The sequence below is a fragment of the Punica granatum genome, chromosome 6 (genome assembly GCF_007655135.1).
Source record: "Punica granatum isolate Tunisia-2019 chromosome 6, ASM765513v2, whole genome shotgun sequence".
Classification (NCBI taxonomy): domain Eukaryota; kingdom Viridiplantae; phylum Streptophyta; class Magnoliopsida; order Myrtales; family Lythraceae; genus Punica; species Punica granatum.
In genome coordinates, this window is record NC_045132.1 from 16,547,474 (window position 1) to 16,574,148 (window position 26,675).

Sequence of the window (26,675 nt, forward strand, 5' to 3'; positions counted from 1 at the left end):
CTCGGAGTCAAAGAAGATGATAAACACGATCTTCGATAGTGAATAGTTGTTTCGAGGCAAGGGTCAATACTTTCCGAAAAGAGTTATTCGTCCTCATACAAAGTTGTTAAAGGGTTTCGGCGAATTTCTTCAAGAATACAACAAAACTTTTGTGTGTTCTACGATTAGCAAACTCGTGGGCCCATTGATCTCTTTATGTAACTGAAATTTAAGAAAAAAAATAGTGATAATAAAAAAGAACAACGAACGTAGTTCACGGACAAATTTTGAAAGATCATTTCAAAACTTATATAGCTGAAGTCCGATGTTAATTATATATAGTGTTTAATGATGACAGAAAGATTAGTTCAAATTTAACACTTTCACGAAAGAAGACATGTAGTCCACTTAGCAGTCACGGGGACATGCGAGAGGGGCAACCTCGAAGTCGAAGCAATGGATGCGGAGACAACTTCAGTCTCTCCTTATCCACTCCCACAACTACACAGCCATTGCCAAATGTCGGGCGATTCCATTGATAAGTTTTAGTTATGAATAATTATCGTGGAGGTAGTAATTAATTTTCCTCAACCGTATACCTTAAATAATTTTCTTTTTCAGATATTTATTTTCTTAAAACGATTATTTAAAAATTTTGCGACTTCTTATATTTGAAAAACCAGCTCATTATTTTTTTCTTAAAAATTATTTTTTTTCCACTTCAAAAACTGGATATATTGAACTGATACTTTTTATGAATGTCAACTAAGTATCATAAGTAAATTGCTCCCTGTATGATATAATTTCTATTTTTTTTGCTTTTCTAAAATATTAATTAATCTTAGATTGTGTGATTTTAGTTTAGGATATGAAAATCCTACTTAAGATATGAAAACCACAGTTTTCATGATTCTTCAATAAGCTCATGTAATTTTCAAGTGGAATAGTTTTTTAATTCATAGTATTTTTTAAAAGAATTTCATAATGTGTTTAGTTTTAAATAGTCTTTTTAATGTAATTAATAATCATCCGCGCAACACACGGGGCCTCGCCTTGTTTTATTAACTCTAAGCATCTTTTTTTATACAAAAACCGAGTTGCGAAAAATTTTTAAGCATCTCGATCATAGGATAAGAGGAGAGGAAACAAAATAAGAGGAACGGAAAAGTCCCACGGATGAATCGAATAAAGAAAGGGGGATTGGTGTACGTAGTAACATCGCCCTTGACTTGGGAGGCTGGACCTTGAGGCCCTAGGTTCGATTTTCATAAATGGACCTTGAGGCCCTACCTTTGATTTTCATAAATGAAACTCCCCGCGGTTGTGCAGCTGACGCTAGTCCCCGGTGCGGTTGTCTTAGCAGGACCTGGGGGTCTGGGAGGAGGACCTGGAGGATTTGAATCTAACGGATTAGGACTGGGGAGATTCGGTCCTGGAGGGCGTGGCGGACCATGGAGTCCCGGCCCTGGCAGACCCTGGGACCTTGGACCTGGTGACCCATGAGTCCAGGATTCTTTGGAGCTAACGGGATTCATTGTTGGTCTGGGGTTCTCCGGTGGTTTCGCTGATGAGATCTGCAACATGGAGACTTGCTGGAGATTATCTGATCTGCTTCAAATTCGCATTACAATATCTTTCTACATTCGCTTTTCATTCGATTTCGGCTTCTGCATCCAGGACGACTGCAGCAATAATTTCTCAACTGATGCTGACTATGAGATGCGGGGTCCTGCTCGGGTTGCTGTTGGTTGCTCCATGGCTTCGCGCGTGCCTCGCGGACCATACTGCCTCCCAGGCAGCCTCCAGGGATCTGATTCGATGTTCAACTCTCTGATTTATTGATACACGTTGTTCTTCGTATAATTAGCATCCTCTTACGTTCTTATATTGGAGAAAAATAAAAGAAATCTGCTGCTCATGTCCTTCTTTCTTCTGTGTTACTGACAAAGGAGCTCTTTCGTTGCTTGATCAGTCAGTGGGCTTTATGTATGATATAAAACAACTTTATATCATCTGACCTTGTCAGTGATACTATTGGTTACATGCTACCACAAACAAGTGACATTAACATCGCGAGAGGCACCGAGCAGTTCATGCAAAGGGCATGACAAATCCGAACCATATCCTCATGCTTATCCTAGCTTAAATTTCATTTATCTCCTCGCTAAAAGTAACAAACAGGACCTGTAAATCGTAGGCGAACCCTAGCTGCAACAAACTCAACCAATACAATTCAGATTATATGATTAGATTCGCCGAAGCAAAACAAGCAAGAGCCCCCGGCTTAATGAAGCTATAGAGCAAACTCAGATATGCAATCACTCTTTTCACTCGAAACTCAGCAACCAGCTATGTTAGCAAAAGCACATGCAAACCAGCACACACATTTCTCGCGAATGCACCCACTTATTTACACACACACGAAAAAAAAAAAAAAGGAGCAATGACCTACTCTAGTGAAAGAAATCCGGTATATCGTTCAAACTTTCTTGCGCAGATGCTTGTAAACAAGGATTCAAGGATTCTCTCTTGGACATCTCGCGCACCTTTTAAGCCTGCGGGATTAGGAACGGGTTACCCAATGATTGAAGAAAATCCAAACCAAAAAGGGTATGGATTGGTTATGACAATTAACAATAACGACGAAGACCAAATTGAAGATCTCTACACTTGTCATGCAAAACTATGTGCATATTAGTATAAAGTATCATGACATAAAACACAAAAATCATATTTTGAATAAATTTTAGATATACTTTTATTCTGAATGATTAGATTAATTAAAGATGTTTATACCTGGTCACAATCATTCACAGGCAATCTTAGTGTCAAAGCTGCTGAGACATATTGCAAATGCTTGGAAGGCTGAGATTGGATACCGATAATCCATGGTGAAAAGGTCTTTATCAACTTTCCCAAATTGGAGAATAACATTCTCGTGCTCAGGGTTAGCCACAAGTTGGAAGTTTTTAACTGAGGCAACTGTTACCCGTCCATGGAAATTTAGACACCAGCATTGAAGTTGCTCATGCCATCTGGGAGACTTATTCCTCAACACAAGCATTCCATCCTTCGGTTCAGTCAATGGTGCAGACTGGAAATTCTCCATGCGGGTTGACTTCGATCTGAAGAAGGAAATAGAAGGAAATGTCTCTGGACTGCCAATTACAAACTCCGTCTGTGTGGGAGCCACCCCACCTGGTTCAATAGAAGAAACTGGGATCGTATCCATAACACACTGCATTCTTCTTGGGCCCCTATCTCCATATCAAACATAAAAACAATAAATTAGCCAAAATATTTTAAATTTGTCTTTTATTATTTAGTTGTGTGTTGCATCTTATTAATAAGAAAGCTTAGTGTCAAAATTAGACAAGGTTCACTAAAGACAAGTGGGAGGTACGACACTATGAAAGGTTAAGTGTGTACATATGAGAATATATTAGTGAACAAGTAGAATACTAAATCATTAAACTGGATTTTCTTGACAAATGAAATGTTCAGATTTAGTGCTAACTGTAGTTTCAGTTGTGGGTAGTTTAAAAGAAATAATCACTAAGTTTACTAATTCCAATTTCAATGTAAAACTTCTCTTCCAATTTTGGTTGCACTACTTTGATAATCATAGAGATTAAAGGACCATTTATATCAAGTTACCTGGAACCCAAGCCATTCAACTCGTATGAAATGTGTGCAACAGGGTAATTTCCAACAGGTACTTTTGGGGAGACCTGTTTTAAATTAATTAACCTGATGGACCGACTCTTACAAATTCTTGGGCCAGATATCGGAGGTTGTGCATCATAGACTGTGAACTTTGTTCCAAGAAAGTTTGACCTGCCAGTATGAGAAGAATGGGTTAAGACTTAAGACATACTCCAACATGATAATAACACAATAAAAGTACTTCCAAAGTAATACCTCAACTTGCCAACATATGTGTTACTCCCTTTTGCAATATCATCCGAGTTTAAAGTAATTATATAGTCGGTACAAATAGGGCGCCGGCACTTCCGAGCAGCAAGAAGAAACTTCCCATCAACATTTGAAGCTGTCAATGTTGACCATCAATAACACTGTCAAACGAAATAAATAACAGATGGAAAAACAAGTGGTTGAACTAAAAGCTTCTCAATGTTCACCTTGATTGCTAAGGTATAGATAGTAAGTCTGCTTGCTCGGGCTCCGTTTTATATAGCACTGAACAAGGGAATCCCTTGGACCAGGCTGCAAATATAAGACCAGAGAATGTGATAATGAAATCAAGTTTTCTTTGTCATAATCAGAAAGTTCCGCAGATGAACTCTTACAGATAGCCTTATAGCTCCCAACAGTTTAAGAGTGTGCCCTCATAATTAAACGCAAATTCGAGCAACTTCTAAACGGGAGAAACTCGAAATTCAGGCAATCTTCTGTCGAAGGATCAAAATTTAAAAGATATCCAATAATAGTTGTCTCCCTTCGGCTCTCTTTTATCTTCCGGGCACTTCGATCCAACGCATCCATGTTAAAATACGGCAGTGGAGTCACAGGTGGGCAGCCACAAGACATGAATCACAGCAGAAACAGTACAACTAACATAATTCAAGACGACAATACACAAGGGCCCCTGTACCTGCTTAAGCGAAATCGGAAATGTTAACTTGGCAGAGATCTCCGGGGTCTTGACGATCTCCTTCATGATCTGCCGCCAGCTCCGGCATACACCGGCACAGACAATGACGTTCTTCCGAGGAGGCCAGGTTTCCTCGGAAGCCTCTATCCTCATGAGCACCTCCCTCAGGAGCTCGGGAGGCATGTTAGCCCAACAGCTCTGCTTCAATACATCGATTGCCACCGAGGCGTCCTGGACAACCCGGTGCGACCGCGACCGCAACCCGAACCCCTTCCTGGATATGCTACCGAGCTCGCCCTTCACGTCCTGAATTATGCTCCTCAAAGAAGACATCTTACTTATCCCCCCCCCCCCGTTGTTCTTAGCAATGGCAGAGCTTATTTCACATTGAAAGATCGGATCTTTCAGCCTAAAATCACTGACCCCAGTAATGAAACAGACAAGAATCTACATCACACCGCCGGAAATGCCGCCGCAGCTCATACCAACTGTAAAATCCCGCCAATTGACAGATCTAAACACGCGGGAATCAAACACCCACACATACACACAACTCCAACAACAGTTACAGGACAATTGAAGACCCGATTAACAGTTTACTTCATATCGTTGCCGCCATTTCCCGAGCCTGCTGCCCTGAGATGCCCCCTCAAAAAGCCATTATCAATTGAGGCTGAGACGGCCAGAGATTCAGGGTGCTGAGGATTCATGGCTGTTCAGGCATTGTGAGGGGTTAGAGATTGGAGGATTTGTGGAATTCGAGCTCATCTTTGATGGATATATAGATTAACTTGGATTCTGTTCTGTAAAGTGTAAGGACATGGAAGGAGGAGGAGGAAGAGAAGAGGAGTGGTGTGAGGAGACAGAGAAGCAGAGGGACTGACACAGGGGGCATTAATTAGGGTTTCGGGAATGGGAGGTCGCAAGTGTGTGACGTGGCATAAAGCTAGGGGTTCCGATGACGTGGCAATGCGCATGGTTACCCCTTCGATCGAAACATAATATTAATATTATGCGATGTAATTGATTTGTTGAGAAAATTTTAAATGATATTACTTCACATTGACGTGACGAAAAAGAAATATTTGATGAAAAATAATTATGATAGATATATAAATGGTTTGTATTAATTTCTCTATTTTATGTAATTTAATTGGTATTTCCTTACGTCACGTAACAAAATAAGATTATTCAAGAATTTCTGGTAGATATTTGTCTCCCAGCATGAGGCAATGCGCCAATAACTATACCAAAGATGACTACAATGAAATGCAGGATTATGACTGAGTATCAAATAAGTGAAATTTAACCGGTCGATTCGGAGTAAATGCTTGGATAAGTGGGTTTTGCATGTCAGGCTTTTTCGAAGATTAATTTTAACCTATGCTACAAAGATACATTCCAATAAAGTACTTACTATAAATATGTGGGCGAATTTGGAAATTCAATAATTGGTTCATGTTTAATTGGTAAAAGACTTGAATGAATGTGGTTATAACTTAGGAAACACTTCTGCATTTATTAGGTCTTACAATATATTCTGACTCATAGCTTAGAAGCCCCTTGATTTGCAAATATATCTTTTAGGGGTTCTTTGCCCCTTTTAGTAAGTCAAAGGAGGTTCAGAGTTTTTTTTTTTAATGGGTGAAAGGTTTATAGTATACATTCATGATAGTAACTCTAAATGAAAAGGACATAAAAAAATGCTAGATGCTGACTCGTACTACGCACATTATCAAAGATAATTTCCCCTTATGTATGAAGAATACATTTTAGACATGAAATTTTTTTGTTTTTCTTTACAAGGATTAAAAAAATTAATCAAGAGTAACTAAATTTTAAATAATAGCAAATAATAAAGAGAAGAAATTTAAAGAAAATATTATTGTTTTATTCAAGCTCATGGGAGAGTAAAGAGGAGAGAAGGAAAATATGAATAAGAAAGAGAGAACAAAAAGGAGGAGGAGAGATAATAAGAGACGTGGTGAGAAAAGCATTAAACAATTCTACAAGTTTATCCTTGTACTCTTACTTCCTAATCTAATGGTTCAAAATTTGACTTTTTTTCTATTATTTTTAAATAGGTAATTTTGGGATTAGAAAAGTTACACAAACTGCTTTCTTTCTTCTATATAGAATATTAGAGATGCAAAGGGTAGAAGTGATAAGATAAATTATATGGAGAAAATTCACAACTCAAAGATTTTTTTTTTAACGAGGGGTTACGGGCTGCTCTCTTAATCTCCACAATTCACATGAACACCTTGCAAGCTCTTGAAATAGGTCAATTCGGTCACTTAGACCGTGCAGATGACCCAATATGAAGCATTTTTCTGCATGATTTTTAAGGTGACTTGAACTTGAGACTTCTCCAAGAAAGTCACACTCCTTAATCACGAGCCCAACTCTATGATTCGAGTTAATTTGAAGAGCTTTACTTTTAAGTAGGCTGATTTGATTCGAGCTTTGACTAGTCGGGATTCATTAAGGTTCTAAATATCAGGTGATACAAACAAAAAGAAAGAAATACTTGCCATATATATGCTAATCCATTTGAAAATACCATATGCAATCCTATTTAATCGGTAAAATTTAAATTAATATAGTTATGATCTAGAAAAGGTACTATACTTAACATTGAAAGTGACACTAAAAATAGGCATAATAAATGGCACATTAAATAAAATAGGATCATTATGAAATAATTTCATTCGTGCATGATGGGCCGAGTAGCTCAAGGCCTGGCCACATCCCTATTGCATCATCTCTAGATTGGCCTAAGGACATATGGATCAAGCCCCAGCCCAATTTTATGGAAACTTTTCAAATTCAGAAGATCCGTTGTACAAAACGACCCACTTACGAGGCCTGTGAACACCAAGCATGGGGGACTAAGACAAGTCAACACTCATGGCATTATCTTTGAAAAGTAAAAGGTCACGTATACATAAAGAAATAAGATCCATTTTGCCACGAAATCTCCATTAAAATATGCCCCCACTTGTGATACATGGGTCTCGTAGCTGCACCCTTATGATCTATAAATATGAGCTTGGAGACTTGCCCAGAAAAGTCATCTATAAGCCAATACAAAACCCTCGCTTCATATACGGATCCCATCAATAATGATGGACCGAATAGCTCAAGGCCTCACCACAACCCTGCGGCATCATCCTTGGATCGACTTGATGACATATGGGGTAGGCCCTAGGCCTAATTATATGAAAACTTTCCAACCTCAGAAGATCCAATGTACACATCACCCATTTGCCAGACACGTGAACACCAAACATGAGGCAATAAGACAAGTCTTTTTTCTTTTTTCTTTTTATATATAGAATGGAAATATTATTTATCAAACGAAATTAGTCATCCACCATAACCGTGGTATGGTCTCATATAAGTTTAGGAGAAGCAATCCCCATTGCACCATATGTCACTAGAATAATCACGTCTTATGGTGGATTATTAAAGTACATGAGGTCTTGACTGGTGTCACATCCAATCCGCGCAAGAGCATCTGCCACCTTGTTCACTTCATGATATACTTGTTGCACCCGAGGATCCCAAAAGTGTCTTCCGAGTTCCTTGCAATCATCAATAAGAGGTTTTAGTAAGAGATTATCTCGATATGACCCCCATATTAGTTCCACGACCACCTTGGCGTCTAACTCAACCCAAAGTGACTGGATACCCAGGGACTTGACCATAACAAGCCCTCCACGGATTTCCCACAATTTCGCCACAAGGCTGTTGGTCATTCCTAGAAACAAAGCAAAGCCTAGAATCCAACGGCCTAACTCATTTCTCAAAACCCCTCTAACCCCAGCTCTGCCCAAGTTCCCCGAGGCCGACCCATCCGTGTTAAGCTTCATCTACTCGAGAGCGGTGAAGTCCAAGCAACATTCACGGAATGAGTCGTTTGACTATCCATGCTTGGGAGCAGTGCTTGGAACTTTGCTGATCTGTAAAGACAAAGATTAGGAAGATTTGTGGAGTTTGAAGCTCTTGAAATATAGCTTCATTTCGTTTCTTCCAAATAAGCCAAAGGGCTAGTAGGGAAACAATGGACCATTTGACATTATATTTGTGGCTTTCATAAACCTGATAGTTTTTCTTAATCCAATCATATATAGGCAATCTGAAAGTGCCTTGCTTGGAGAGAGGGACTTCCAAAGAATTTTAGAATTCCATTGCTATTGGGCATTCTTTGAGAACATGGGAGACATCGTCAACATAATTATGACAAATGGAGCAAGTAGGAGTGATTTTCATACCCATGTGATGCAACAAGTTTGCAGTAGCAATTTTTTTTATGACAATCGAGCCATATGAAGTTGATAATCCTTGGGTGTGATGGAGTTTTCCAAAGCCATTACCACTCCTTATCAGTGACCTTAGGGTCTCGCCCACAAACTAGTTCATAGGCTGATTTTATGTTTTTTTTGTTGTTGAATAATGCATATTATTAATAAGTAGTGGCATCTACATTGATAAGTAGTGGCATCCTTCAAAAACACAGAGAGAGTTAAAATTTGACGTTGAATCGAATTGGCCCAAGTCATGAGCAAGGGAGTTATTTGATCTAGGGATCCATGAACATAACCATTCCAAAAAAAGATTGAGAATAGAAATAATATCTGAAACTATGCTCATAATCTCTCACGGTGAAATATGTTGGTGCGAAATGGCATCTACTAATAGCATGGCATCGCAATGTAGCCAAGTCTTTGTCAATCCTTTTTTTGCAACTATGGATAAGGTGAGGAGGGCTGCTCGGACGTCTGCTTGCAGTGGCTTAGCTTCGTGTGACGTCTGAAACCATGATAGTGTTAGATGGCTATTCGGATGTTGTAGAACTCCAGAGAGGCATGAACTGCCACTATTCCAGGTTGCATCTATGCTGGTGATGCTCCATTCGAGTCCTGTATGTTCTTGCGATGCTTCCAGCTGCAAAGATGTTATGGATGAGCTTCCTTCTTGCTACCCTATGTTGCGCCCACTTCTGTTATGCTCCATGAAAGTCCTTTTGATTCTTTTGATAGTTTCATGGAGATCTGTTGGTTTTCCTGTATGTAAAACATCATTTTGTGAGTTCCACAACTGATAAAGAGTGATTGCAACATATAAAGAAAAGTTGGTCTTATCTATAGTATTTGCTGTCAAAGTAGATGGAGCGCAAGCAACAAAATTTATCAAAACCTTAACAATGACACATGGGATAAAGCTAGATTGCATATTCTAGGGTGATTCATTCCGGGCAACACGATAAAAGATACGATCGCCGTATAGATGATCTAGTTTATCAGAACTAGTTTGGTAAATGGGACATGAGGTGTTTCTTATGCTAAACTAGGGGAGGCATTTGCTTGCTATTCTCCATATATGGATTTTGAATCGTTCATGAATTTTTAGATTATAAATGGCTTTCCACACAAGTCCATTATGATTTTGGAACCTATGTTGTTGATCTATTAGGTAGAAGGATTTAACCGAGTACTTCCTTGACGTTTTTGGAGTTCATACTGATGAATCTTCGTAGTCTTCTTGGGCCAGGCGGATCTTGAGAATGTTCTCCACTGTTCCTTGCTCGAAAAGATTTATGATTAGAGGAATGTTCCATTTTTTAGGATGAAATAACATCAGATCACGTACTTTTAGCTCGGGCCTTAAGGCTACATTTAATGTAGGAGAAAGTTCAAAAACGAACATACCTAGGATCTATAGGTCTAGCCAAGTTAAGATGGATGAACTATTGCCTACAGAGAATCAAGTACTTACTTGAATGGTGTCATTGCACCATTAGAGACCTTTCCAAGTTGGTGAGGGACAGGTGCGGTTGAATGAGTTTAGGAAGTTATCATACTTTGTCTTTACAGCCCTACCGACAAGGCTATTGTTGGATTTTGTTAGTACCCAGGCTGTTTTGGAGAGCATTACTTTGTTCGAGTCTTCCACTCTTTGAAGCCTAGGCCTCCCTTCGTTCTTGGTTGTTAAATGATGTCCCAATTCTTTGGAGTATAGTAGCTGCTCTCTTCCTTGTTTGTACCCCATTAGAATCTTCTTGTCACTTTGTCAATGGTATTTAATATGGATTTTGGTAATCGAAACAGTGACATAGTGTAAATCGGGGTACTATCGATCACTAAGTTAATCATAGTGGCTCTACCTGCCCAAGAGAGTGCTTTTGACTTCCATGATGCAAGCTTGTTTTTAATCTTGTCAATGAGGAATTGGACGGATTCCTTTTTCTTTCCTTTTGATGAACAAAGGGCTACTGAAGTATTTGGCATTTTCCTTTAGCTTTCTCATCCCAAGGATGGTTTTTACATTTCTCTTCGTATTTGCAGTGGTGTTCTTGGAAAAGAAGCGGTCTAATTTGGAGCAATTAACTTCTTGTCCTGAACAAGAACAAAATTTATCGGGGATGCTCTTTATACTCGTAATTTTTGCTTCAATTCCTTTTAAGAGAATGATGAGGTCGTCTACAAGCATTAGGTGGGAAATTTGTGGTCATCTTCTACTTATCTAGATGCCCTTGATGTCTCCATTGGTTTCTACCCTATAAAGGAGTTGAAACAGTATTTCCATTGATATTACGAATAAATTGGGTGAGATAGGTGTAAAACGTAAATTTAATTAGCCTTAATAAGTCACAAAATTGAACGATAATTCAAATAGCAATTCGGACAAATAAAATGCTATAAAATTAAATGAATTTCACTAGTGTAAGAACTTGGAAATTCAAACCGAAACAAGGCGAAACCGAAAGATACGAGAGAGCCGAGTTCTGTGTTAGACACAAACCCCTTGAAACAGAATTGTCCCCTCCTGGATGTTTGAGGTCACGTGAACAATCGTTTCCCAGGGTAAAACGGCAACAAGCGAAGCAGCAACACAAATAGCAACGCTTCAGCGAACTCGAAGAGAAGCGTGAACACTTTTGAGAACGGCTACAGGAAGCAAATGGCATGTGACTCTTGTTCTTTTCCTTTTTGCCGTGTGCTCCTTTTATAGACTACGGGTTCCATCCGTTATATGACTCTTCCTATTCTCCTTTTATGGGGAATAACTCACATATATTCAATATATGTGTTAATGGTATTTGATTATTCATGAATGCAATTCATTCATTTCTTGTAACCACCAAGAAAATCAAGAGTCATTAGCTCGTGAGCAATTTTCTCATTCACCCATTAGCCATAATTTCCAACAATCCCCCACATGAATGGAAATTGTTTTGTTTCGACTCGTAGATAGTGTTCACCAGTTGAACCTGTATAGGATAGGTAGGTGTCACCACCCTTGAACCTTCCCTTGTGAAAATGCATGTACTTTACTAGCAGTCCAATAGACACGATGTCCTTGAATTGTTCCGCTGTTTTGTGTAAAGATATTACACACCTCACACAAGATTCAACTGACTTCCTTCGGTTCTCATAGTTGTGTCCATTTTTGCCATGGAACACCGTTCTGGTTCTGTGAGAGTTTCTGAAGAATTAAGTCTATAAAAATTCTCCTTTAAAGCGGCCCCACTTTTCTCTCACATAGGTGATTTCACATATCATTAAAGCAATTTAGATTGCTAGCCTTATCCGTTTATCACTGTTTCATCAAGGAATGGTCCATGGATTTTTTTCCCCTACAGTGATTTGATTCGGTTCTATAACTTGGTTGTCCCATTGAACCTAGATCTTGGGATCTCCAGTCAGCTAGGTTGGGCGTCCGCTATAAAACCTTTCATCTAATGGACTTTAGACCCATTCCCTTTGACAACTTCTCAAACTGCTCTTTACTTAACCCTTTGGTTAGCGGATCCGCTATATTATCCTTTGACCGCACGTAGTCAATAGAGATAATTCCAGTTGAGATCAGTTGTCTAATGGTGTTGTGTCTACGACGTATATGTCTAGACTTACCATTATACATATTACTTTGTGCCCTTCCAATTGCCGTTTGACTGTCACAGTGGATACAAATTGGTGGCACAGGTTTTTCCCATTGAGGAATGTCCTCTAGAAAATGGCGTAGCCATTCAGCTTCTTCTCCACATTTATCTAGAGCAATAAACTCAAATTCCATTGTGGACCTAGCGATAACAGTTTGTTTCGAGGACTTCCATGAAACTGCTGCACCTGCTAGTGTGAACACATATCCACTAGTGGATTTTGAATCCGTTATATCAGATATCCAATTCGCATCACTGTATCCCTCTAGGACAGCTGGATATCTAGTATAGTGCAGCCCGTAATCTCGAGTGTATCTAAGGTATTTGAGTACCCTGACAATTGCCTTCCAATGGTCTCCACTTGGATTACTCGTATATCTACTGAGTCTACTAACCGAGTATGCAATATCAGGCCTAGTACAACTCATCTGATACATCAGACTTCCAATGACCCGCGAGTATTCTAACTGAGAAATACTCTCTTTTCTATTCTTTGATAGATGAAGATTATTGTCTATTGGAGTCTTTGAAATTCCAGAATCATTTTTGGTAAATTTTTCCAGAATTTTATCTATGTAGTGTGACTGACTCAAAATTAGTCCATCTGATGTTCTCATGATTTTAATTCCTAAAATCACATCAGCGAGTCCCATATCTCTCATATCAAATCTTGAATTCAACATATTCTTCGTAGATTTGATCATTCTGTCATTACTACCAACAATGAGTATGTCATCCACGTAGAGACATAAAATGACGTAACCATTTTCTGTTTCTTTAATGTATACACATTTATCACACTTATTGATCTTAAATCCTTTGGAAATCATTGCATTATCGAATTTTTCGTGCCACTGTTTTGGCGCTTGTTTTAACCCATACAATGATTTGACCAATTTACAGACTTTCCTTTCTTTTCCTGGAGCCACGAACCCCTCGGGTTGTTCCATATAGATTTCTTCATCTAAATCTCCATTTAGGAAAGCTGTTTTCACATCCATTTGATGAACTTCCAAATTACGCAATGCTGCAACTGCAAGTATCATCCTAATGGAATTTATTCTTGTCACAGGAGAATAAGTATCAAAATAGTCCAAGCCTTCCTTTTGCTTGTATCCCTTAATTACAAGCCTGGCCTTGTACTTATCAATGGATCCATCTGCTTTCATTTTCCTTTTAAAGATCCATTTGGATCCTAAGGGTTTACAACTAGTGGGGAGATCCACTAATTCCCAAGTGTGATTTCGCAGAATCGAATCAATTTCACTTTTGATTGCCTCCTTCCAGAGAGGTCCCTCAGAGGAATTCACTGCTTCAGCATAGCTTTGTGGTTCATTTTCTAACAAATATGTCAGAAAATCATTCCCGAATGATTTTTCAATTCTAGCTCTTTTGCTGCGTCTAGGTTCAATCTCTTCATCCGAACCCTGCCTTTCATGATCTACGTCATGAAGTCCATCATTCATAGTGCACGAGGTTCGTTTCGATGAACTCGATGCCTCATTCAATTTACATGGAAATACATCTTCAAAGAACGATGCATTCCTTGATTCCATTATCGTGTTCTTGTGTATATCGGGAATCTTAGATTCATGCACAAGAAATCGATAAGCACTACTGTTATGTGCATAGCCAATAAAGATGCAGTCCACCGTCTTAGGACCGATCTTTACTTTCTTTGGTGCCGGAACGACTACTTTTGCCAAATACCCCCACACTCGCAAGTGATCGTATGATGATCTCCTACCTCTGAATAATTCATAAGGTGTCTTTTCCCTTTTCTTTCGAGGCACCTTATTTAATAGGTAATTGCTTGACAATATTGCTTCACCCCACATATTTTGAGGTAATCCTGAACTTAATATCATCACATTCATCATGTCTTTCAATGTGCGATTTTTGCATTCAACAACACCATTCGATTGAGGTGAATAGGGTGCAGTCACTTCGTGTATAATTCCGTATTGTGCACAGAATTCCCCGAAAGGCGTTACGTATTCGCCTCCTCTGTCACTCCTCAATCTCTTGATTTTCTTGTTGAGTTGATTCTCAACTTCATTTTTATAGAGAACAAATTTCTCTATGGCCTCATCTTTGCTTTTCAACAAATATACATAACAGTATTTTGTACTATCATCGATAAAGGTAATAAAATAATTATTACCTCCTCTTGTTGTTGCGAACTTTAAATCGCATACATCACTATGAATTAGATCAAGTGGCTCGGTGTTCCTTTCAATCGTTTGAAAGGGTGACTTTGTCAATTTTGCCTCAACACAAATTTCACATTTGTGCTGTGAATCAATTTGGAATGTAGGTATGTGATTCAAGTTAATTAATCTACGCAAAGTATTATAATTAACATGACCTAGTCTTCCATGCCACAAATCAGGAGACTCAATCAAATACGCAGAAGAACCATAATTCTTATTGATTATGGTCATTACATTGAGCTTAAAAAGCCCGTCACACACATATCCCTTTCCTACGTACATTCCAGACTTGGACAAAATAACTTTGTCCGACTCAAAAACCATCCTGAACCCATGTTTGTTCAGCAATGACCCAGAGACTAAATTCTTCCGAATCTCAGGTACGTACAATACATTGTTCAGAGTCAACTCCTTTCCTGAAGTCATCTTTAAGACTACCTTTCCTTGACCTTCAACAGCAGAATGGGCAGAGTTTCCCATATAGATCCTCTCCCCAGTGACTGGTTCGAGCATTGTGAATAGGTCTCTGTTTGAGCACACATGTCTGGTGGCACCGGTATCAAGCCACCATTCCTTTGGGTTGGACCCAATGAGGTTCACCTCTGAAACCACAGCAGATAGGTTGATATCTACCACATCTCGAGCCATTTCATTAACCACGTTTGCCTCATGGTCCTTTTTCCTTTTTGGGAGCCTGCAGTCAGCATATCTGTGACCTTTCTTATTACAGTTGAAGCATTTCCCCTGAAACTTGGGCTTGAAGACTCCTCCATTCGTACCCAGCTTCTTCTTGCCTTTTTTGTTCTTAGAGCTTTGCCCTTGCTCCATGACATTTACCTTAGCAGCAGGGAGGATGAGATCCTTTCCGGAGTTTTTATTGTCTTCTTCAATTCGAAGCTTGATAACAAGATCTTCCATTGTCATCTCCTTTCGCTTATGCTTCAGATAATTCTTGAAATCCTTCCAACCAGAAGGCAGCTTCTCAATGACAACAGCCACTTGGAAGGATTCACTTAGAGCCATCCCCTCAGCCTGAATCTCATGTAAGAGCACTTGCAATTCCTGCACTTGACTCATTACGGTCCTTGAATCCACCATTTTAAAATCGAGGAATCGTCCGACGAAAAATTTCTTCGCACCGGCATCCTCTGATTTATATTTACGGTCCAAGGATTCCCATAGTTCCTTTGCCGTCTTAAACCCCTGATAGACACTATACAGGGAATCATGAAGACTATTCATGATATAATTCCGGCAAAGATAGTCGGAGTGCTTCCAAGCGTCAAGTGCACTGAGAGCCTGCACATCTGACTCCCCCACAGATAGGGTTGGAGCATTTTCAGTCAAGAATCTTGCAAGGTTCAGAGTTGTGAGGTAGAATAGCATCTTTTGCTGCCACATCTTGAAGTTCAACCCATTGAACTTCTCGGGCTTCTCGACATGGTTCACAGGGACCATCGAGGGAGCAGCCACGTTTTGGCTAACCAAATGGTTAGGCAAGATAGGAGCAGGGCCGGAGCCAGTAGTCTGGCTTCCGTTGGTCGTATCTCCATCGTTCCCCGACGCCATTCGAATCGTTCAAATAACAATTCTGTTTCAAGATTGTAAAACGTAAATTTAATTAGCCTTAATAAGTCACAAAATTGAACGATAATTCAATTAGCAATTCGGACAAATAAAATTCTATAAAATTAAATGAATTTCACTAGTGTAAGAACTTGGAAATTCAAACCGAAACAAGGCGAAACCGAAAGATACGAGAGAGCCGAGTTCTGTGTTAGACACAAACCCCTTGAAACAGAATTGTCCCCTCCTGGATGCTTGAGGTCACGTGGACAATCGTTTCCCAGGGTAAAACGGCAACAAGCGAAGCAGCAGCACAAACAGCAACGCTTCAGCGAACTCGAAGAGAAGCGTGAACACTTTTGAGAACGGCTACAGGAAGCAAATGGCATGTGACTCTTGTTCTTTTCCTTTTTGCCGTGTGCTCCTTTTATAGACTACGGGTTCCATCCGTTATATGACTCTTCCTATTCTCCTTTTATGGGGAATAACTCACATATATTCAATATATGTGTTAATGGTATTTGATTATTCATGAATGCAATTCATTCATTTCTTGTAACCACCAAGAAAATCAAGAGTCATTTGCTCGTGAGCAATTTTCTCATTCACCCATTAGCCATAATTTCCAACAATAGGATCACCTTACCTTATACTTTTAGATGGTGAGAAGTGGCCATGAGGCGAGCCATTGAGTAAGATAAAGAAGGTAGTTGTTGAAATACACTGATAGATCCATGATATGAAAGTTGAGTGGAATTCTAGTTTTTTCCAAGATTGATGATGAAACTTCATTATAGCTTATCAACAGCCTTCATAAAGTCAAGTTTCATCCCGATCCATTCTTTGTGGGCCTTCGTTTTCCTCATCGTTTGAAGGATCTCTTGGGTAAGTTGTCCATTCTCATTGATCAATCTTCCTTCAATAACAAAAGTTTGGTTCGGGAAGATGATCTTGTGGAGCAAGGGTTAGAGCCTATTTACAATGATTTTTGAGATAATTTTGTAGCAGACATTGCATATTCTAATAGGTCCGGAATCCTTAAAAGTGGAACCTCCTTAGCATTTTGGTATGAGGCATATAAAAGTATTGTTCCACTCCTTGAGTATGTAGTTTGAGATGAAGAAGTTGTTTACTGTAGAGAGAAGGAGTGTCTTTACTGTTTCTCCATAATGTTTGTGGAATATGGAGGAAATTTCATCTGGTCCCGGTGCTTTGAAGTTGGAAAAATTTAGAGCATAAGGATTTCATTATCGTTTGGGATTTGGATTAACCTTCCATTCTCAGGTTCTATGATGTGTGGGTGATCAAGCCTTCCATATCTTCGGGTATAACTGGATGGGAGGCATTGAAGGGTTCTTGAAAATTTCTAAGGAAATAATTGCCTATTCCTTTTTTATCTTGGCCCCATTCCCCATTGTCGTCCTTAATAGCTGATATGTGGTTTGATCTACCTCGGATGACATTTTAGAGATTGAAGAATTTTGAATTTTTGTCTCATTCTTTCAGCTAGAGTTCCCTCGATTTCTAATGCCATATAAAATCTTTTCTTATAAGATTTTCTTTGAGGTCTGCAGTGAGTTTTCTTCTTGCTCCTTAATCTCGGTTGTGGGGTGTTTTCCTTGAATTTCTTCAAGTTTCTCCATGATTCCTGTAATGTTAGTGTCGCAATATCCAAATACATTTTTTTTTCCACTTCCTAAGGTCTTTCTTTACCATTCTAATTTTGGAGGAGAGTTGGTAGGCCTTTGAGCCATTCATTGTATCATTCCAAGCATTTTTTGCTATGTCCTTACTAGATTAGTCTCGGGTTCATGCTTACTCAAAACGAAAGGCTCTAGGTTTGTGTGTTGAATCCATCCATAGTTTTAGTAAAATAGGATTATGATTAGATCGAATTTGTGGGAGGTGGAAAACTCCTACTCTTGGAAAGGTGGTTCTCCATTCATCATTTGCAATTGCTCTATCTAAACGTTGTTTTATAGAAGCTAGACCCGACCTATTGTTTTGCCAAGTAAAAGGGTTATTAGTGAAAATAATATCAACACATCCCGAATGATTAAGAAATGTATCAAGGAAGGAGCGAGAAGATAAGGCATAATTCTGACCTCCTAACTTATCAGATGCAGTATAGATTTCATTAAAATCACCCACAATCAATCAAGGTCAATCAATAGCACTCTCAAGATCAGTTAGTTCAGCTTAGAATACAGGCTTTGTACGCATCTAAGAGGGGTCCATATACTGCAGTGAGTATCCAAGGGACAGGCAAAACACGATTCTCAACAGTGGCATGGACATAGTATGGAGAAGATTTAAGAATGATTACCTTTAACTCGATGTTCTAGAATAGGCATAGACCGCCTGCTGCATTTGAGGATTCCACGGACAAGATGACATCGAGGTTGCAACGTTGTGCTATCTTATTACAATGCTTGAAACAAGATTTTGTTTCTGAAAGAAAGATGATACTAGGTCAGTACTTTTAGACGAGGAGACGTAGAGCTCGAACTATCGGGTCTCCCCTCACACCTCGACAGTTCCAGGCCAGCAGACTCATGATTTCATCGGGGGCTTGATAAGACCCGCCTCCCCGGCCATTTGGACATCATTGGGATTAACTTCATCTTCCATCTCTTCAACATAATACTGGTGCCTTGGTTGTGATAGATTTAGGTATGTTGGCATAAGGGTTTGTTGGGTCTCCATCATTCAGGGGTGGTTTTAGCTCTTTCCATCGCCAGAGCCGATGGATTGAAGGGCATTCCAATCTTGTTGCATAGATTCTCCAATTTTCCTTGCCATCTTGTTGAGGATTTTGGAAGAGGGAGCTGAAAGCTTAAGGAGTTCTTCCATCGTCATCTCATTCTTCCTTTTCCTCTTTGGGAAGGTGAGCGTAGATTCTCCAGTTTCCATGTTGTTGTCGTCTATGTTGTGCAGCATGTTCAGTGTGTTGTTGCTGTTTGCACTAGACATTGTCCCAACTAGGTACGGGCCTTAGTATGGATTAGGCCTCACTTGAGTTAGGCCTCTGCTTGGGCTTCTTGTTCTACAAGGCCCGAATAAAGGGTGTATGTTGAAAGAGCAGAAGTTTTGGGGGGGCTTCCTTATGGTCTTTTCCTGGGGGTGTAGTTTTCCATGTAGGCATGGTGAAGGAAATCCGGGCTGCTATTGGTGATTTCTTCCCTTTTCGAGCCTTCAATGTGCTAGTTTCACGGGGCGCAACGGAAGCGAAAAAGGAACAGAAATTCAAAATTTCCTACCCGTGAAACTAATTCCAAGACCTACTAGAAGAATAAGAGTAAATAAAAGCATACCTGGAATATTTAATATAGTCGACCGAGCGTCCCACGCGTGACGCCTCTACCGGTATCCACACCGATTTTGTCGACGAGTCTTCGAGATCGGCGGTGCTAGCGACCAACACTCGAAAGAAACACCGATGCAACACCCGAAATTTTTAGACTAATGGACCAATTTGAGTTTGAACAATTCAACCCAAATTATATTAATATAAACTTATATGCATACACATATCATATATGTATATAAATATGTCTGCACGTATATATATATATATGCATACACATTATACATATAAAGCATACACACACACACTTTTTTGAATCCATCTCTTCTGCTGCTTTTATAAGCAAATGGGGAGACAATTTCTTTTCCCATGACCGATGTGGGATGAAGGGAAATTAGTGTCCCCAAGTGACATGTGTCCATACACATGTCCATCCAAACAAAAGCCATGTGTTACCATATTAATCGTGCATCAATTTGGTCCATTTAATCTAATAAATCGAGTCTAATTAATCGACAAATTTAATCTCATTAAATATCCGATTAATCGGTCACACCATAAATCATCTAATCTCAATTAGACGTTTTTATTATTTCAAAATATCTCGTCAATTTAGTCGTAGTGTGTGACCCTGTAGGTTCCCAATTACGTTGACAGTAATATCGAAATCTCTATTTCAATATTACAAACAATGAGCGGCATCTAGCAATGCATCACTATTACTCAAGTAATCGGAAAGTCAATTTCTCGACGAACCTTGTGACTTACGTTACCATGTAATATAATCCATTTGTCCTCTATATCTCTATTGAGCCCAAGGCATGGTCGATGACATCCTTGTATGGCTCAATATCTCTTTTTCTTGGTTTACCGGGTAAGTCTATCAGAACAAATAAATCGATATCGTTATATCGACTCATTTGGGTATGCATACACTTTTAGACTTAACCACCAAGTGGCCGTGAGATATCGCTCCCGTTTTGTAGGAGGGACAAATCCTATCTTGGTTACTCACATTCCTCTCCATGCTCTGTGATATACCAATAACTGTCTTTATAACCAGCCTGTTACGGTAGCGTTTGACAGTATCAAAGTATATGACATTACATGTAGGAATCCATGGTGACCTCAAGTCAAAGGACCATTACACTATAGTCACTTTGAGATATGCTAATGACAATCACGTAACAAACCATGTAGCAATCTCATGGCGGGTCAGTCCTATACACATTACTCTTAATGTATACATGTGGTGTGATTTGATATCTCCATATCCATGACCTATGAGACTTGGTCATCAATCAACACTCACACTAGTCTAACCGTATTATCGTTGTCCTAATTAACGATAATACTTTGACTATGGACATTTAGGAATAATGTTCATTAATTATAGGATCTCACAATCAAGTCACACTTGATGCCTATTGAACCTACTATTCCAAGGACATTATTGTGTAAAATCATATTTAGCGCAATCTACACAATAACAGATATGCCTCGTAATATAATGAAATAGATATCATATTACAGAACTAATTATAGATTGCCTCTAGGGCATACACCAATTCCCAACACAATGGTCACTAGCTTTGATGCTTGAGCAGAGTACATTCCAGTTGCAACATGAATTGGGGTTGTGTCATCCTTGCCATATGTCAAAGCAACCATATTTTCAGAAAGATTGAAACTGACCTTGTACCTTGTCTTTTGGGGATTTGCACTCTAGTGGTAGGTTGGAGAAGGAGCTCTAGATCCTAGGAGGTTGGTGGCTGGGGTCAGTGACTGAGTTACTATGAGGTCAACGATAACATGCGATGATGGGAGATCTATTTGGTTATCAAACGTAGCCACGGGCCGTATAAGTTCGAAGCTGCTGGTGTATCTGACGTGCAGTGGCCTTGCTCGTGTCCATGTAGTCATAGCAGAATGTCTTGAGATGTTCGTATTTGAAGAAGACCCAGTTTGCTGATCAGTTCTTCCTGTTGCTGAGACGTTCGGGGCATAGCGGCATTGTGACCGGGAATTTGACAAGAACTCTAGGCGTGACATACCACTTTGGGAGGGATGGTGTCTATTTCCTATCGATCTCCAGAACCTTGCATGTCCTTTCTGCTAGTTTGGTAATGTTATCTTTGAAAAGCATTTCAGGCATAATGCCCCGTATCTGGATCCAGAAAAAAGATTGTGTCGAACTTGATTTCTTCCAATGACAGCCATTTGTCCCAGCGGGCTATCATCATGTGTGCTCCTTAGACAAACGAAGCACGATCTCTTTCTACATGAAGCATGTCTCTTTTCTCTCTGAAGAGGCAGACTAAGATTTCATCCACGTACTTCTTTGGTGTTATGGTGACTCCTTTTTTTGCATCTCAAGCTTGTAAAAGACGGGGTATAATTGCTTTTGGGTGGTGATGGTTTAAAGCTGAAAGGCTTGATAAGGAGAGTTAACAGTATTGATTCATGTGTTTCTTCTTCGTTAGTCGACAGATCGAGGACATCTTGGTTGTGGGCCATAAACATCTTGAAATACAGTTAACCCAAACTTAGTAAAGCCTCAGGGAACCTCATCTGTAAGGGCCTACGTTCATCATTGGGATCCACCATTAAAGCAAATAGCGAAGAACACTTTAGAATCAAAGCCTTGATTAGAGACCCACACCAGAAATGCCTGAGGCGGAAAGGCATTAACATGATAATTAAATAGGATAGAGAAGGGACCTTAAGAATAAAAAGACGAAAAGGGGAAGGCAATTCCCATTGAGAGATCAAGTAATTATGAGTTGGATTGAGAATAAGTAATAGATAATGAACAACCATTCTCTACTATAACCTATGTAATAGGGATTCGCATATGTAATAAATATCAAATTACCAATTTGTCCTTACTCATTAGTCAAATTTTCAAATTGCACCACTCCTTTTAATGCCCCCTTTCGCCCCCTCATCCGCCATTACTGCCAGCTGATCTCTACCTCTGGCGACGATGAACATCATTCTCAGTCGGAATCAAGGTTGGGAAGCGAGATCCAGGCTCGATTTGGCCGGAATTGACCTCGATCAACCAAGATCTTGGTCTTACTTGCTTGAGACCCACAAAGTTGTGGGTTCCAAGTCGATGGCTCCCGAGCTAGCTGAGGCTGGTAGACCCCAAGGTAGGGTTTGCCTTTAGCTAGCAAAACCAGCCTTGGGATTTATTTTTTGACATAAAATCTCTAATAATATATGCCCCCACTTGCGATGCATGGGTCCCGCGGTTGCACCCTTACAATCTATATATGGGAGCTCAAAGACTTGCACAAAGGCATTGTGAAGAAAACCCATCAAGAAACAAATACAAAACCCTTGCTTCATATAGGAGTCCATCGGTATACGTGTATATACATTCATTTTTCACACCTCGCAGTAAATAGGGGTGTGGATGTGTGATGATTCTATTGAAGTCGCCCAATAAAGAATAAAGTATGTTGAAATCAGGGTTGTGATTAAGAGCCAGCAAGGTCAACCTTAGGCTATGGCAACACCCAATTTGGTTTGCTGAAGATAGGATCATGATAGGTAGAATTCAAGATGGCAAGAATGATGGACTTGGTTAATGATTTTGGACATGCATAAGTATTTCCTTTTATTTTGAAAAATAATTATTCCTCCACACGGCGTCCAAAAAAGGAGTCGAAATGCACATATTGTTTCCCTTGATTGGAAATTCGTCTTATGTGCATGAGTTGTCTTTGTTGTCAAGCTAGAAAGAGAAGAATGCATAGTTAAATTACATGAAGCTAAAGATAATGAAGGAAACTTCATACAAGAGAAATCGATAGAATGCCAAATTTGGAAGAGAAGATTGCATTTAATGAAGATATGGACGTGCATCAAATAAAGGTTTTCCTTTTATATGTTTTCTCTATCTTAGGAATAATTGGAGTCTTAATCTCCAAGGTTGGTTTCTTCCTTTTATTAAAGTTAGAATGTTTAGGTAATAATTGGAGCAAATGCCTCCCTTTTAATTTTAAATAAATATTCCAAGGCAGTGTTATCAGAACCGGACCGGACATCGAACCGGCCGAGGCATGGGGTCATGGGTTCATGGGTTCAACCGGGGGTTCGATGGGTCGGACCGCTTGTTTATTTTTAAAATAAATAAATATATATTATTTTAAGAAAATAATAGAAAATACAAAAAATAAAAATAAAAATGGTAATATATATTAGATAATAATTAATATGTGTCCAAAAAATATAAAGATAAGTCATAGTTCACCATCACAAGTTGATACATCAAACCAAACAAGGACTAACTAATTAGTCAATATCATCAACATGTAATTGATCCATGAGTTAAGTCAACTTTCTTCAATACCATTAATTTATGAGTAAAATTAGAGAAGCTCCATCTTAATTTTTTTCTTGTTGGAATGGAACGGACGAATAATTAATCAAGGAGAGGAGCAATTATATATATATATATATATATATATATATATAATATGAGATATATGCATATGTTAATTCATCAAGGCTTTCATCTTTTGGATATCGAAGAGATTTGTGAAGTAAAATTAATGGAGCACTGACATGCAAGCTATATTGGACTTTTGGCTCCGAACATGCAAGCAAAGGTAGTCGACATGAAAACTGGTTCCTTCTCGCCTCCAGGGGTTAGTAGAGAGCTTTTATAGCGTGGACCAGCAATTATGAAAGGTAAACCTTGTTGAGTTTCTTCAATTATATTGCATGCTTCTATTTCAGGTTGTCTGTGAAGAAACAAGATCATAAGTTGCTGTGTGTTTTAGGCTACTTAAATAAGGCTGAAGCGACCGAGTTGACAATTGATAAAGATGGCTGGTTACATACTGGAGACATTGTGTATTTCAATCATTATGGGTTCATACATATACTCATCAAGTACAGGGGCTTTCAGGTATGGACAAGCTTCACATAGCGTACTTATCAGATAAATTTGGAACAATGAAAACTTAACTACAGTGCTGTTTTGCGTGGAAGGTTGCTTCTACTGGATTAATGGAGCACTGACGTTTAAATTAGGCAGCCCGAGAGTTTAAGTTCAATCCATGTCAAGTGTAAATTAGCTATCTGACAAGACAGATAGAGGCCCCCTCCTCCCCTCTTCTCAACTACACAGAAACAACTCTCAGACAGGAAGGCATCTATGGAATTGGAAATGGAAGCCACAGCTCATCCCTACCCAACTTATCCACACCATAAAGAAAGAGTGACACAGAGAGAAATCAACCAACCAAAACCAATGCCTCAATTTGTCACCGCAACCAGAAGCAAAGGAGAAGAGGGAGGGGAAGATCGAACCAAAATGGGTCGACTGACTCGACTATGCGGCTTGATGAGTTGATGAAGCCGAATCGGAAGAGCGACCGGTCGCAAAGTGGCTGAGCTGTCCGGATGAAGATCGAATGAGGATGAAGAAGAGCAGCAGAACAGAAGGAAGAGTCGACTCTGTGTCGATGAAGAAGATTCTGCTGAAGCCGATGAAGAAGACTAGCAAAAGGAGAAGTTAGGGTTTCCAATTTTTCCCAAATTTCAAGTCTGTGTGTGTGTCGTCGTTGTCTGACTGAAGTGAAGATTGAAGAATTTCTGATTTCTTCAATTCTCGGGTCGGGCTCAAAGAGTTCGGATCGGATTTCACTTTAAATTTCTGAACCCATGAACCGGCCGGTTCGAATGGGTTCGATGGAGTCATGTAAAAACCGGCCGGTTTTTTGGAGTCACCGGTTTTTTTAGGCATTTCGGTTTTTTAACGAACCGGACCGGCCATATGTCCGGTTTCCGGTCCGACCGGTCGAAATGGCCGGTCCGGTTCTGATAACAATGTTCCAAGGAACTAGATTGTAGGATGCTCGGATACTTAGTAGACTCTCTTTTTTTCATTTTAAAAAATATTTAAATTTTTACATGCATTATTTTATAAAGCTTAAATAGTTTTGCCTTTTAATTTTCAAATTGATTGATATTTTTATTTTATAAATTGTGGTTGTATTGGAAATACTTTTAGAATTTTTGAAATGTTTTCATATATGTCTCTACATATGTGTTTAGTTATTTTAACTATTTATTTATGTTTTTCATTCATGGCACTATTTAATAAATTATTTTTAAGTAATATATATGACTAAATTTTTTTAAAAATTATTTAAATAAATTGAAAAGAAATCCATAGCTTATACTACTTATATATAAAGGAAAACTTTTATGTTCTCCACTAGTTGGTTTTAGCACAATTTTAGGAACTTATCCCTATTATCTTTTAATCTATTGGAAAAAGTATAATTGAACAATAAAGTAAAAACAGTAATAATAATACTGTAAAACTACTCAAATTATAAACCCAAATATCTCATCTCCTTTTACACGTGCTAACCTCCCATTCCCAATATGTTTTTTTTTCTCGGTTGTTCATGCGGTGAGGATACAGTGAAATCTACGAGAATTGCATCAACACTGTGGTGTAGAACCACACACCGTATCTGCACCACATCCGCGACAGTGTTGAAAATTAAGATCACATCCACACCACCAAAACAATGCAATTATCCATACCGCACCATGCCACAATATCAAATCATTGAAGACCTATAAAAATATAATAAAGTTATTAAAAAGCCTAAAATTCAACTACCAAATAGTATGAAAACACTGCGATACATATACATATAGAATAAAGTTCATGGCCGACTTAAGTTCACTTTCATTCTCTCGTTACTGTTAACTAGCTTAATAATTTTATTATTTTATCTTTTTTAATTTCAATAATTGAATGGCTTAAATGGACTGTGCTCGCAATAGGCACTTTTATTATATAACTAGATTTTTAGGCCCCTGCGATGCACCGTCTTTTGTTAATAATAAACTTTAACATAAACTTTATTTTGATAAAAATAATAACTATTTATTATTTTTAACATTTTAATAAAATTAACCTAAATTTTATTTGTAATATTTACTGTCAGCACCTCATTTTGGCTCACCAACTCAAACAACATTATCAGCATTGGTCTAAACTATGACTTGAGC

The 26,675-nt window shown here is 38.9% G+C and overlaps 2 protein-coding genes across 2 annotated transcripts; both read right to left on the reverse strand.

The window, feature by feature from the left end:
• Window positions 1–2,184: 2,184 nt before the first annotated feature.
• LOC116211440 (tubby-like F-box protein 3) lies at window positions 2,185–5,485 on the reverse strand. Its single transcript, XM_031545830.1, has 6 exons — window positions 4,595–5,485; window positions 4,122–4,206; window positions 3,901–4,030; window positions 3,637–3,816; window positions 2,776–3,236; window positions 2,185–2,534 (listed from the first exon to the last, which is right to left on the reverse strand). Exons 1-5 carry the CDS (start codon window positions 4,925–4,927, stop codon window positions 2,786–2,788), a joined length of 1,179 nt encoding a protein of 392 aa, XP_031401690.1. The 5' UTR covers window positions 4,928–5,485; the 3' UTR covers window positions 2,185–2,534; window positions 2,776–2,785.
• A 2,564-nt stretch (window positions 5,486–8,049) lies between these two features.
• LOC116212201 lies at window positions 8,050–8,469 on the reverse strand. The gene has a single exon (XM_031546771.1). The coding sequence runs from the start codon at window positions 8,467–8,469 to the stop codon at window positions 8,050–8,052; it is 420 nt and encodes a 139-aa protein (XP_031402631.1).
• Between the last annotated feature and the right edge of the window lie 18,206 nt (window positions 8,470–26,675).